This window comes from Rhinoraja longicauda, chromosome 19, assembly GCF_053455715.1.
Source record: "Rhinoraja longicauda isolate Sanriku21f chromosome 19, sRhiLon1.1, whole genome shotgun sequence".
In the NCBI taxonomy this organism is placed as follows: Eukaryota; Metazoa; Chordata; class Chondrichthyes; order Rajiformes; family Arhynchobatidae; genus Rhinoraja; species Rhinoraja longicauda.
The window spans coordinates 30881169-30896712 of NC_135971.1; the positions used below are offsets into that span (position 1 = coordinate 30881169).

Consider the following 15544-nt stretch of genomic DNA (forward strand, 5'->3'; position numbering starts at 1 on the left):
TGCTTGGAGTTTGTGGATGTAGGCGAGGTACAAAACAAATACTTTGCATTTGGTTTCACCAAGAAAGACATGGAGAATAGAGAGATCAGTGTGGAGAATACTAACATGTAGGGGCACTATGAAGTTAAGCAAGAGGAGGTGTTGGGGTAACTTGAAGAGCATTAAGGTGGATAAATCCCCAGGATAGAGGAGTGTAGCGGAAGGACAAATATTCAGGCTGTAGTTCAGTGACCAGTAGAGTTCTGCAGGGATCTGTGCTGTGACCTTTGTTACTTGCGACATATATAAATCACTTGGACCCAGGTGCTCAGAAATTACCCCAGTCATAACAATTAATCAAATCATTATTTTGTTTTTCTTTCAGATTATCACTATGTTCAAGGGCAGTTTGGTTGTGAGGTGAACGATCGCAGTCCCAATGTAGGGATATTGAAGTTGGCTTATGACGGAAGATATGCATTTAGTTTTGATAAGGACAAACTAAAGTGGACGGTGCATGATCCAGTGGCTGAGTCCTTCAAAGAGAAATGGGACAAGAATGAAAAAATGAACCGTTATTTCAAGAGCTTGTTAGAAAATGACTGTGTGGATTTATGGAAAACATACTATGCAATTGGAAAAACATACCTGACCAGAAAAGGTGAGTTCGCAACAAAGAGTGTTGTTTTGTGATGGTAGGCAATGAGAAATATTATCTCTGACCCAATAATGACAGAGGGAAAGGTCGTTTGGCCCATTGAGTCGAAGCTAGTTTTCAATGCAATGTCACCAAACTGTTCCACAGCTCTCTCTCTCACAACTTGCGCTCAGCTCCCTCTGATTCTCCTTTCAATCAGCTGCAGTATGGATAATTTGAAATGTCCAACTAACTCACTGGCATGTCTTTGGTATGTGGGACAAAACTGGAGCACATGGTGGAAGCCAACTGAGTCATCAGGTCATTAGTGATAGGAGCAGAATTAGAACATTCGGCCCATCAAGTCTACTCTGCCATTCAATCATGGCTGATCTATCTCTCGCTCCTAACCCCAGTCTCCAGCCTTCTCCCCATAACCCCTGACACACATACTAATCAAGAGTCTATCTATCTATGCCTTAAAAATATCCATTGATGGCCTCCACAGCCTTCTGTGGCAAATAATTCCAAGATTCACCACCCTCTGACAAAATACATTCCTCCTCATTCCCTTCCTAAATGAATGTCTTTTAATATTGAGACTATGACCTCTAGTTGTAGACTATCCCACCAGTGGAGACATCCTCTCCACATCCATTCTATCCATGTCTTTCACTATTTGGTATGTTTCAATGAGGTTCTCCCTTATTCTTCTAAACTCCAACGAATGCAGGCCCAGTGCCGTCAAACGCTCATCATATGTTAACCCGTTTATTTCTAGGATCATTCTTGTAAATCTCCTCTGGACCCTCTCCAGAGCCAACACATCCTTCCTCAGATATGGTGCCCGAAATTGCTCGCAATACTCCAAGTGCGGCCTGACCAGTGCCTTACAGAGCCTCAGCGTTACACCCCTGTTTGACAGGGAGAAAGTATGATTGATGTCTTTCATATTACTTAACCATGGCTTTTCTTGACCACAGTTGACAGCCCCTAATGGGTTCTATATCACACATCTCTATAGAGCACAGTGTTCAGCTTCAGAGAGCAAAATGTAAACGAGATGTGCAGATCAAGACCTAGAATGCACTACCAGGAGTGGTGGTAGAGGCGGACATGATGATGGTGCTGAAGAAGGTTTTGGACAGGCTGATGGAGATGCAGGAAATACAAGGATATGGATCACATGCAGGCAGTGGAGATTAGTTTGGGTGTATTTTAGTGATAGAGTATGGAAACAGGACCTTTGGGCCACTGTGTCCGCACAGACCAGCAATCGCCCGTTCATTAGTTCTGTCCCACAAGCTAGAGACAATTTACAGAAGCCAGTTTCTCCTCAGTTATCAAGTTCCCAAGTAAGCCATTTGGTCCTCAAACCTCCCACCATTCAATATGACCATGGCTGATGTTCTTCAGGCCTCTGCTCCTGTTCAGTGCCAATTCCTCATTGCTCTCAATACCCCGATCTTTCACTACCACCACATTAAACACTTCCAATGATCCTGCTTTCACAAATCTCTAAGGTAGAGATTGCCAGAGGATGACCACTCTCTGCAAAAAGAGATTTCTAAACAAGTGACTGCTCCCTTTTTATCTCGTAACTTGTGTCTCCTATTGAAGACGAGTGAAAATACTGCCAATTTTAAGCATGTCCACTCCCCAATTGGCCTTTATTTTGTAACTTGTCAATTATTTATCATTGTCAATTTTAGTGAAAACATTTGCTGTTGGTATTGGTTTATTATTGTCACGTGAACTGAGATAAAGTCTAAAGTTTGTCTGTGTTATCCAGACAGATCATACTACACGTAACAACAATCAAGCCATCCACAAATAGAACAGTGCAAAGAGAAAAATATTCAGAGTGCAGAATATACAGTTACAATATATTGTAGTCTCACCAACTTCTACAGATGCAACATAGAAAGCATTTTATCAGGATGCATTACAGCTTGGTTTGGAAACAGCTCCATCCAAGAAATTGCAGCGAATTGTGGACGCAGCCCAGATTATCACACAAACCAACTTCCCTTCTATTGACTCCATTTATACAGTACCTTATGCTGCCTCAACAAGGCCAGCAGCATAATCAAGGACAAGTCACATCCTGGCCACTCCCTCTTATCTCCTCTCCCATCAGGCAAATGTATAGAAGTGTGAAACGCACATCACCAGATTCAGGGACAGTTTCTTTCCAGCTGTTGTCAGGCAACTGAATCATCCTGCCATAACCAGAGAGCAGTGCTGAACAACTATCTACTTCAGTGATGACCCTCACACTATCCATGATCTGACTATGCTGGCTTTCCCTTGCAATAAATTTTATTCCCTTATCATATATCAGTAGACTGTAAATGGATCGATTGTAATCATATATTGTCTTTCTGCTGACTGGTTAGCGTGCAACAAAAGCTTTGCACTCTACCTCGGTACATGTGACAATCAACTAAACTGAACTAATAGCTTTACAGTTACAGAGAAACTGCAGATCAAAAATTGTGCATGGTTCACAAATGTTAGTTGGTAGATCAGGACAACACCTTATCTTACATGAGAATAATTCAGTAGTCCGATAACAGTGGGGAAGAACCTGTTCTTGAATCTAATGGTACGTACTTTCAAACTTTCTTGTGTACTGTCTTAACAGTACCATCTCTTTGCAACATCGTGGTTGGGTAATGGTGACGAAAGAGGCAAAATGGGGCGGATGTAGACAGTCGCTTGGTGGTTGCAGTGGGCTGAAGAATATTTTGTGGTGGGTGACTGCAAGTTTTACTGAAGGTGAAAATAACCAACTTACTGTCTTGTAGTTTCCCCTGAGGTCTCTCTCGCTGCCCGCCCTGATGATCATTCAGTCCTGTACTGCACTGTGTTTGGATTTTACCCACCGGCCATCAATGTGAGCTGGTTGCAGAATGGTCAACATATCTCTGAGACCAAATCTTCTGGGGTCGTACCCAACAGCAATGGAACATATCATCTAAGGTCTATCCTTGAGTATGATCCATATGATGGGAAACAGTATTCCTGTCATGTCGATCACAGCAGCCTGCCCGGTGGGAAGACCATCATCTGGGGTAAGGACGTTAAAAATTATTTCATAGATAGAAGAAGCTGAAGTATTAATGAAACAGTTTATCATTATCTTCTGTCTTTTCCATTTTAATAATTGTGACTGCATCCCATATTCCAAGATGCTTAAACTTTCGTTGTGTAGTGGTGTTGCCCGAAGCCATCATGTAATCAGCACCCACTCTCCACAATGAGCAGAAGACTTTCTCAACGGAAAATATATCAAAAGTAAATAAATAGCTAATATACACAGAAGGCGCATTTGAGATTCTCAGTGGTGGAACTGAAATCAATGAAAAGTGTGTTTCAATAAAAAATGAATAACAGCAAGGCACTGGGGGAATACATGCCCCAATCCGAATCAATGGTCCGAAGTGGAAATGATTGAGAGCTTCGTGTTCCATGGCATGGATCTATCCAATATTCTGTCATGGACTGACCACATCACCAAGCAGGCACACTGACACCTCTATTTCCTCAGGAGACTGAGGATATTCATCATGTCTCTGGTGACTCTTGCAAACATCTATAGATGCCGCTGGAGAAAGCATTTTGTTTGGTTGCATCACAACTTGATTTGGGAACTGCTCTGCCCAAGACTGCAAGAAAATACAAAGAGTTAAAGATCATCAAACAGACCAGACTTCCCACTATTGACTCAATATACACCAGGTTGCCTTGGAAAACGAGACTTATCCCACCCTAGCCATTCCTCCTCCTTCCTGCTCCCATCAGGCTCTAGGTACAGAAAGTTGAAAATGTGCACTACCCGAATCAGGAACGCCCCCTTTCCATCTGTAATCAGCCTTTGGCAGTGCCCTTCCATAATCATATCATATCATATCATATACATACAGCCGGAAACAGGCCTTTTCGGCCCTCCAAGTCCGTGCCGCCCAGTGATCCCCGTACATTAACACTATCCTACACCCACTAGGGACAATTTTTACATTTGCCCAGCCAATTAACCTACATACCTGTACGTCTTTGGAGTGTGGGAGGAAACCAAAGATCTCGGAGTAAACCCACGCAGGTCACGGGGAGAACGTACAAACTCCTTACAGTGCAGCACCCGTAGTCAGGATCGAACCTGAGTCTCCGGCGCTGCATTCGCTGTAAAGCAGCAACTCTACCGCTGCGCTACCGTGCCGTCTTTGTACAAGATGTACAATGTACAATGCACCTCAACCTCCTTGTGCACATTGAACATGAACTATGGGACTGATGTGTTACAATGCTGAGAACTCTATGCTGTACTCTGCATCTTCCTCTTTGCTCCATATATTGTATTTGAGTTTATTTATGTATAGTATTATCTGATCCGTTTGGATAGCAAGCAAAAGTAAGCTTTGCACCATATCTTGAACTCTGGCAATAATAAAAGTAAACCTAATGAAGTAAGTTCTGTGATGCAAGTTACATCTTCTGCAAAGAAAAATATTACCATCTCCACTTGACCTAACCAGTATCGTCAAATGCCCGTACATCAAAATCTACTGATCATACCTGCCCACCAGATAGGTCTGCCTGACGAACAGCGATCGTACTAGTTTGATTCCAGCTATTCTGTACTGACCTACACAAATGCTCATTGTTGAATACGTTTCCTCCCTCGAACAATGCACAACTAAGGAATGTGATGTTTCACTCTAAAGACGGTTGACATACTCCAGAACTTAATTTCCAACCTGTCTATGTATCATCAGCAATCTAGGCCACAGTGCCAGCACGCCCTTCATCTGCTTCATCAACTGATCCCAGTGACGCCCCATTGGTTGCAGTTTCTCAACCTGAACGCTCCTTTAAGACAACTCTCTACTTGCTCAAAATTGTTTTGCCATTCATGCTAATTATTACCCTCAATGTCATAAGCCATGTGCCTTTGCATCACATGATCAGATACCTGATGGAAATCCAAATATATTGTATTTCTTTTGTTTCTCACTCCAGTTGTGCTACCTATTCTGCTGGGTATTTCCAGCATTCTGTCTTTGAAGTTTAGGCTTTTCACACCTGCAAACTACTGCTGCTCGATTAGACATTATCTATGGGTTCCTCTTTATCCACTCTGTTGCATTTTCAAAGAATTCTAATCAATTTCTCAAACAAAGTTTTGTGGAAGGGTCCCAAACCGAAATGTCGCCTGTCCATGTGTAAGAAGGAACTGCAGATGCTGGTTTACAGCGAAGATGGACACAAAATGCTGGAATAACTCAGCTGGTCAGGCAGCATCTCTGGAGAAAAGGAATAGGTGATGTTTTGGGGCATGATCCTTCTGACTGAGTCGATGTCTGCCAGAGATGCTGCCTGTCCTGCTGAGTTACTCCAGCATTTTGTATCTCTCATGTACAGTCTTTCCACTGACTGGTTAGCACGTAACAAAACCCTTTCACTGCCCCTCAGTTCATGTGACAATATACTAAACTAAACTAAAGCGTTTGTGAAAATCAATATCTGCAATTCCTTCTTTCTTCAATTTTCCTGTTAATACCCTGTTAATGCACTTTATTGTTTTGCTATTAATTAAATGTTCTGCCATTACTTAAAAGAATCCAGCATTTTCCCCAAAAGAAGTGTTAGATTATATAGGGTTAAAGCATTCTGCTTTCAATTCACCTTCTTTCTTGAATTAAGTTGTGGCTGTGAAGGTGCCATAGATCACAGAGTTGTACAGAACAGATGTTGGCCATTTGCCATGGTGTGGAACTGCATGATTCCAAACAACATATCATCTTATATACCTTGAAAAGCTCCATAGATAGACACAAAATGCAGGAACAACTCAGCGAGTCAGGTAGCATCTCTGGAGAAAAAGAATAGGTGGCATTTTGGGTCGAGACCCTCTTTACCCTGAAGTCTTCAAACAGTGCCAATCTACACAGCTTAACAATTGATTTGTAAAATTATGCGTTTCTTATTTTTCAGAAGGAAATGGGAGGAAAGACAGGCACATAGGCCTTATTGCCGTGTGTGTGCTGATATTGCTGGCTATTGTCTTGGCAGTAATTGTTTGGTGGAGAAAAAAAAGGAAAGGTAAGATGGGAAAATAGTGATGCACTGTTGCTAGTAAAGGTATTAGACTTGAAGACATTATCGACCTCAAGTATGATAAGGCAGCAGCAACACCTGAAATAGCTTGACAGTCACAACTGTCAACACACCTTTGTGCTGTGGTTAAATATTTATGATAATCAGATATTTGAAAATTGTTCATGTGAATTTAGAGTAAAGCAATTAGTTAAACGTAATGGATTCATAACAATCATAATCATAATCGTAATTTATTAGCCAAGTATGTGTTGCAGCATACGAGGAATTTGGGTTACCGTACTGTCATGATAAAAAAGCAACAAGACACTCAACCACACCAAGATTTGACATAAACATCCATCACAATGGCGAGCGTGGCAATCTTCCATGTTCCCCATTGTGATCAAATGCGATAAAGTCTTACCTTCTTTCCTCCTTTTTCTACCGCGGTCGGGGCAGTCGAACCATCCACAGTCGGGGCGTTCGAAGCTCCCGCGTCGGGGCGGTCGAAGCTCCTGTGGCTTGGAGCTCCTGAAGTCAGTCTCTAACCAGAGACTGCGTGCTCCACGATGTTTAAGTCCGCAGGCCCTGCGGTTGGAGTATTCAAGGGCAATCCCTGGCAAAGGGATTGTCACCTCATGGTGTTAAAGTTCGCAGGTTCCCGCGGTTGGAGCTCCGAGGCCCCAGCAAGAGGCCGCCAGCTCCACGATGTTGGGCCGCAGTGTGGACGGAGATACTGCTCGGAAAAAGTCGTATCTCCGTCGAGGAAAGAGATTAAAACAAGTTTCCCCCACCCCCTCCCCATAATACAAAAGTAAAGGTAAACTAAAACATACATTTTACAACAAACTAAAAACACAAAGAAGGAAAAAGACGGGACAGACCTGGCGAGGCAGCCATTGTTCGGGCCCCGCTGGTGAAACACTCCACCAAATCCTAAAAATATCATTAAATCATTGAAAAATACAGCATGGAAGCAGTTCCTTTGGCCCACCGAGTCCATGCCAACCATCAATCAGATTATCTCATGAATTCTATATCATTGCACCTTCTCATTCAGTCACCCACTCACTAGTGGCAATTTACTGTGGCTAATTAAACTACAAACTGACACATCTTTGGGATGTGGGAGGAAACCGGAGCACCTGGAGGGATCCAATGAGGTTATAGGGAGGACGTGCAAACTCCACATAGATGGCACTCAAGGTCTAAATTGAAGCCGGGCCTCTGTTGCTCTGAGGCAGCAGCTCTACCAGCTGTGACACTGTGCCGTTCTCTGGGGGGCTCGCACTGTTCATAAGCTCTGTCAGCTGCTAGGCAGATTGGTTGCAGTGTAAAATTTCCTAGTTTAGTTTAATTTAGAGATACAGTGCGGAAATAGGCCCTTCGACCCACCAAATCTGCGCTGACCAGCGATCCCGGCACATTAACACTATCCTATACACACCAAGCCAATAAACCTACATACCTGTATGTCTTTGGAGTGTGGGAGGAAACATAAGATCTCATAGAAAACCTACGCAGTCACGGGGAGAATGTACAAACTCCATACAGGCAGCAACCAGAGTCAGGATCGAACCCGAGACTCAAAATGAAGTGGGAATGTGAGTAGTGGTGGGAGAATTAGTTCAAGGTGGAAAGCCGAATGAATGAGCAACAAAATGACAGGTCGACAATAATGTGAAACAGGGCAGCACAGAGCCAGAGACCTGAATTCAATATCGACATCGGCTGTTGTATCTGTAGAGTTTGCATGTTGTTCCTGTGACCAAGTGGGTTTCACCAGGTGCTATGGTTTCCTCCCACATCCCCGAAACATGGTTTGGTAAGTTAGTTGGCCGATAGATTGTGCATCTTCTTCTTTCGTTTGAGGCAGCAGAAGTTATGTAACGCCCTCCAGGCGCTGTACACAAAGGTGGCAATCCCATGGGTGTTGCTCTCGGTGTCGGCAGCCAGGGTATAACCAGGCATCATCAGAGGGGAGCTGTCACTTTTGTGAGTCTCTTGGAGCAGGATAGCGGCACGCTATCGTGGCTAAGGCTAAGGGCGGCACGGTAGCGCAGCGGTAGAGTTGCTGCTTTACAGCGAATGCAGCGCCGGATACTCAGGTTCGATCCCGACTACGGGTGCTGCACTGTAAGGAGTTTGTACGTTCTCCCCGTGACCTGCGTGGGTTTTCTCCGAGATCTTCGGTTTCCTCCCACACTCCAAAGACGTACAGGTATGTAGGTTAATTGGCTGGGTAAATGTAAAAATTGTCCCTAGTGGGTGTAGGATAATGTTAATGTACGGGGATCGCTGGGCGGCACGGACTTGGAGGGCCGAAAAGGCCTGTTTCCGGCTGTATATACATGATATGATATATGATTGCAGTGACTTCGTGGGTCTGTAGCAGATGTTCAATGATGGTGGTCTACACCTTTGTGAGGCCTTCTGCATTCAGCTGCAGCAGGATGATGCCACCCTGTTTGATATCTGTAGGTGCCCGCCCTAAGAAAGGCGCATGCTCCGGGTTGGCGCCAAGTTGCAGCGACTGAGGTTGCATTTGGGCTGCAAGCTGTTGTTGTTTGTTCGTTGTTATTTCTGCTATTTCTGCTTCTGCTTCTGCTGTCTCTGTTTGTTGTCGTTCGCCTGACTGAGGTCAGTTGACACGGCTCACCACGAGGAGGTTGACAACATGAGCCCCAGATTGTGCATGATACAATGTGGGAAAACTGATGAGAATGTGGGACAAATGTAGGATTTGTGTACATGAATGATTGGTGCAAACTCAGTGGGCCAAAGGCCATGTTTCCATGCTACATATTTCCATGACTCTATGATGTAGAAAGATGCTGAATATTTTTGAATTATTAAATTGGGAAAGACTGAGGAACAGTGCTAGAGTAACTCAGCAGGTCAGGCAACATCCCTGGAGACCATGGAAAGGTGTCATTCTGGTTCGAGACTCTTCAGGCAAATTAACATGATTATCCCTCCGCTTAAGTCTGATAGAAGTGTATGGATGCACCTCATCCACTGACTTGCTCAACAAGTGCCCCAATGAGTGGAATTAAAGTATGTTTGGAGTAACATGCAACAGTCCTTAAAATCTTTTATTTCCCAAATCCCAAAGGAGCTGGATGATCAGGCTTTTAGTGTAAATTCAAAGTCATCTATATCACTGGTTTCTTACCTGTGATCGCATTGTTGTAAGAGATATTTTGGCGATGAATTGCAGTTCACTTTCCCCCTGTCTAAAGGAGTTATTTTGTTGAATATTGCATCATAACAAGTGGAAGGGAAAGTCAATGTAGGATTTAGAGTTTGAACGTAGGGCAGCATGGTGGTGCAGCCGGTAGAACTGCTGCCTCACAACCCCAGAGACCCAGGTTTAATCTGGATCTTGGGTACTCTCTGCGTGGAGTTTGCACGTTCTCCCGGTGACCATGTGGGCTTCCTCAGGGGGCTCGGTTTCCTCCCAAATCCCAAAGATGAGCGGGTTTGTAGGTAATTAGCCTCTGTAAATCACCCTGAGAGTGTAGGGAGTGGATGGGAAATCTATTATGAATGGGTGATTGGTGGTTAATATGGATTTGGTGGCACAAAGGGCCTGTTTACAAACTGCATCTCTGAACTAAACTAAATTGGAAGTCAGAAGGTATTGACTGGTGTATCTTTACACCAGCTGCAAATGTCATAAATTGTGAGAATTGATTGCAAATGTTATAGAGTATTATAAACAAAAGTGGGTAATGAAAATGACAGGAAGGATGAAGGGCAGAGTGTCCATTGAAATAACAGACATGCTGCTTTCTCTAGCACTTGGCCTTGGCTGTGTAATATTTCCTCCTCAAAATGCAATGTTCCCCGGAACTGCTTGACTGTGCCACCAATCAGCAAGTATATTTCCTGAAACACAGGTTCTGCTTTCATGGTATCAAGATGTCTAACAGTTCCAGAACCCAGATCAGAACCAAGCCATTTCTCACTGTGCCAAAGCTATAAAAGCAGCAACAATTTAGTAATTGAACATCAACGTCATGCACATTTGAATTGAGGCAATGGTTTTAGCTTATTATCACTGTAAACCAGTCGTGGTCATGGGTTTGCCATTGTGGTCACTATTAGTGAGGGTGATTAACTAACATTTAGCAGTGAAACAGAAAGGAATTGGCTTTTCAAGCCCACGGCGCCATAGAGTCATATGGCATGGAAACAGGCCCGTTGCCTCAACTTGGCCATGCCAACAAGGAGTCCATGTTTAACTAGACCTCTTTGCCTGCAATTGACCCATATCTCCCTGAACCTTTCCTATCTATGTACCCGTCCAAGTGTGTTTTAAATGGTTTTTTTTAGTATCATCCTCAACTACTTCCCTAGGAATGTTGCTCCATATTTCCACTTCCCTAGTAATTCTTTTCCCTCTCAACTTAAACTTAAGTCCTCTGGTTCTTGATTACACAAGGCTGGTTAAAAGATTCTATGCATTCAATCTGTCTATGTCCCTTGATTTTATAGACCTCTCTAAGATCACCCCTCAGCCTCTTGCCTGCTAACGAATAAAGTCCTATCATAGACAATAGACAATAGACAATTGGTGCAGGAGTAGGCCATTCAGCCCTTCGAGCCAGCACCGCCATTCAATGCGATCATGGCTGATCACTCTCAATCAATACCCCGTTCCTGCCTTCTCGCCATACCCCCTCACTCCGCTATCCTTAAGAGCTCTATCCAGCTCTCTCTTGAAAGCATCCAATGAACTGGCCTCCACGGCCTTCTGAGGCAGAGAATTCCACACCTTCACCACTCTCTGACTGAAAAAGTTCTTCCTCATCTCCGTTCTAAATGGCCTACCCCTTATTCTTAAACTGTGGCCCCTTGTTCTGGACTCCCCCAACATTGGGAACATGTTTTCTGCCTCTAATGTGTCCAATCCCCTAATTATCTTATATGTTTCAATAAGATCCCCCCTCATCCTTCTAAATACCAGTGTATACAAGCCTAATTGCTCCAGCCTTTCAACATACGACAGTCCCGCCATTCCGGGAATTAACTTAGTGAACCTACGCTGCACGCCCTCAATAGCAAAAATATCCTTCCTCAAATTCGGAGACCAAAACTGCACACAGTACTCCAGGTGCGGTCTCACCAGGGCCCGGTACAACTGTAGAAGGACCTCTTTGCTCCTATACTCAACTCCTCTTGTTATGAAGGCCAACATTCCATTGGCTTTCTTCACTGCCTGCTGTACCTGCATGCTTCCTTTAAGTGACTGATGCACTAGGACACCCAGATCTCGTTGAACATCCCCCTTCCTAACTTGACACCATTCAGATAATAATCTGCCTTTCTATTCTTACTTCCAAAGTGAATAACCTCACACTTATCTACATTAAACTGCATCTGCCATGTATCCGCCCACTCACACAACCCGTCCAAGTCTCCCTGCAGCCTTATTGCATCTTACTCACAATTCACACTACCTCCCAGCTCAGTATCATCTGCAAATTTGCTAATGGTACTTTTAATCCCTTCATCTAAGTCATTAATGTATATCGTAAATAGCTGGGGTCCCAGCACCGAACCTTGCGGTACCCCACTGGTCACTGCCTGCCATTCCGAAAGGGACCCATTTATCCCCATTCTTTGCTTTCTGTCTGTCAACCAATTTTCTATCCATGTCAGTACCCTACCCCAATACCATGTGCTCTAATTTTGCCCACTAATCTCCTATGTGGGACCTTGTCGAAGGCTTTCTGAAAGTCGAGGTACACCACATCCACTGACTCTCCCCTGTCAATTTTGCTAGTTACATCCTCAAAAAATTCCAGTAGATTTGTCCAGCATGATTTCCCCTTCGTAAATCCATGCTGACTCGGAATGATCCTGTTACTGCTATCCAAATGCTCAGCAATTTCGTCTTTTATATTTGACTCCAGCATCTTCCCCACCACTGATGTCAGACTAACTGGTCTATAATTACCCGTTTTCTCTCTCCCTCCTTTCTTAAAAAGTGGGATAATATTTGTTATCCTCCAATCCACAGGAACTGATCCTGAATCTATAGAACATTGAAAAATGATCTCCAATGCCTCCACTATTTCTAGAGCCACCTCCTTAAGTACCCTGGGATGCAGACCATCAGGCCCTGGGGATTTAATCAGCCTTCAGTCCCATCCTCTCCCTGAATCTCAGGCCCTGTTAATGACCCCTATAGTGGGAGGACCAAAACTTACAACAATTCTCCAAACGCTGCCCAACCAACGTCTTGCACCACAGGAGCAGATCATCCCAAAGTTTTTATTCAGTACCTATATTATTCAGACGGCCAGAGAAGGTTGTGCTGTGAGGGGAAAATTACATGTCATTGATGTTCATGATTATTCTGTTCTTTGTGCCTGGCCATTTTAACTTTGTCCCATTTTACTTTGTTTATGATATTGTACAAGATTTGCAATCACACCTCCTAATTGACTAAAGTTATCCCAATTAACTAAATGCCTAATATGCATTTAACTTATTGCACATATTCAGTGCAGGGTAGAAGCTGCAGCTTTTCACAAAGGGCAAGTTTATTTTACATACTATGTGGTGGGTGCCTGGAATGCACTGCCAGGGATGGTGGAGTTTGGGGTGCACCTTCGTGGGTGCATGGAGATGCAGGGGCTGGAGGGACATGAATCACTTGCATGCCGTTGCTGCCTAACTGGTGTCTGTCCGACTGATCTGGAGGAATTTCAATGGGACCTGATGGTCAAAGTGGCAGGGACCCAATGGTTACTTCCTGGGACCCAATGTGTTGAATTCTCAGAATTTTATGATGCATGGGAATGCCCCTGAAATAGGGGAACAGGCCCTACGGCCAACAATGTTTGTGCTGAACATGATGCAAATTAAGGCAGAGTGGTGCAGCTGATAGAGCTGCTGCCTCAGAGCGTCAGACACAGGGGTTCATTCCTAACCTCGGTTGTTGGCTGTGTGAAGTTTGCATGTTTTCGTGTTACCACATGGCTTTCCACTGTGCTCCAGTTTCCACACACATACCAAAGATGCCAGGGTTTATGAGTTAATAGGCCTCTGTAATTTGACCCTAGTGTGGGTGTGAAGGTTGGATAACATAGAACTTGCGTGAACTAAACTGATTGAAGGAATATTATGTTTCTTGTTTAGTTTAGTTTAGAGACATAGCGCTGAAACAGACACTTCGGCCCACTGAGTCCGCACCAACCAGCGAACACCCACACATGCTAGGGACACAAGCCAATTAACCAACAAACCTACACGTCTGTTTTTGGAATGTGGGAGGAAACTGGAGCACCCGGAGAAAACCTATGCAGGCACGGAGAAGATACAAACTGCACAGACAGCACCCGTAGTGAGGATCAAACCTGGGTGTCTGGCGCTGTGACATTATGTCTTGAAGGAAAATGTTATGTGGGATGAATCAACAGTTGAAGTGAATAAACAAATTGCATCTTTCTGAGTTCTGTTCTCTGCTATGCCATTTCTCAGTTGTCTAATATTTAATTTCCCTCCTCAGATTATCAAACTATTCAACCAAACCAGAACAGGCGCTGCTAACCAATTGCTGAATAGAAGATTTCATGGATGTGATTGAAATGCAGGAACTGAAATATATGGAAAAAGTTAAATTAAATTGACTAAACATGACAGAATTTCATAATAGACTGTCCTGTATTTGTACAAATTAGCGCTACGCAATAATTGATGCTGATCACAGCTGATCTGACTTAGGCCTCAACTCCTTTACTGTGCTTATTCTACATAGGGTACAATTCCCTGTTCTTTTATATATATCCGATTTCTCTTGAAATACCTCAAATGTTCTAACCTCCTTTGTGTCAAAATGCTGCTGCTCTGCAAAATGGATGACCAGTCTATGCTACTTTCTCCAATGTAGAAGAGGCCACATTGTGTACACTGAATGCAGTGGACAAGGTTGGACGAGGTGCAGCTGAACATCTGTTTCACATGGGATTGTCTTGTCCCTTTATTTCCCTTTTCCACCATGCATTATCCATCAATGCATCACCCCATCGTACCTCTTTAATACCTTCATAAGGTTAACTCTGATTCATGTCAACTCCAAGGAACACAGAACCAATGACTTCAGCCATTCATGGTAAGGCAACACTTGCTTATTCCAGGAATCTCTTCTGGGCGATATCCAATATTAATATATCCTTTCTTAAATCTGGGGACCAAAGTGTACACAGTGCTCCCTATAAGTCCTTAGCCACCTCATGTACCATAATTTCAATAGTAACCTACTTTTGAATGCCAATATGCTATTTGCCTTCTGTGTTGTGCTGCATCTACCGGCTGCTGTTTCCTTTGGCACTTTAAGCACTTGAATCTCTTGTACTGTACTCATTTGCAATCTCCCTCCATTTAGATAATAGCTCCCTTTTGAATTGCTCTTACCAAAGTGTGTGAGCACATATTTTCCATTATTAAACTCCATTTGCCAGGTTTATGTTCACCTAACAAAAAGTCATAGGGCCACATAACATTGAAACAGGTACTTCAGCCTAATGCTCCAAGCTGAACAAAATGCTGCATCAATGTTAGTCACATTTGCCAGCATTTGGCCCACAGAACTCTCAATATGTTCTATCCATGTACGTGTCCAAGTGTCTTTTCAATGTTGTTATTCTACCTTCTCAAGCAGCTCATTCCATACACCCATTAACCACTGAGTGGTGAAAGTTGCCCCTCAGGTTCCTACTGAATCTTCCTCCTCACCTTAAACCTGTCTTTGCTGGTTCTTCGCCCTGTGTAAAAGAAACTGTGCATTCCCATGATCAATTGCCCTCGTGATTT

At 43.6% G+C, this 15544-nt stretch overlaps 1 protein-coding gene across 1 annotated transcript in view; it reads left to right on the forward strand.

Moving 5' to 3' along the window:
* LOC144602934 (major histocompatibility complex class I-related protein 1-like) overlaps positions 1 to 14383 on the forward strand; it is a 35584-nt gene extending 21201 nt beyond the window's left edge. Inside the window, exons 4-7 of the mRNA XM_078416058.1 lie at positions 365 to 640; positions 3427 to 3693; positions 6614 to 6721; positions 14241 to 14383. Of these exons, the coding sequence (XP_078272184.1) occupies positions 365 to 640; positions 3427 to 3693; positions 6614 to 6721; positions 14241 to 14281 (692 nt within the window). The 3' untranslated portion in view covers positions 14282 to 14383. The remainder of the gene's footprint in view (positions 1 to 364; positions 641 to 3426; positions 3694 to 6613; positions 6722 to 14240) is intronic.
* Positions 14384 to 15544: the final 1161 nt, after the last annotated feature.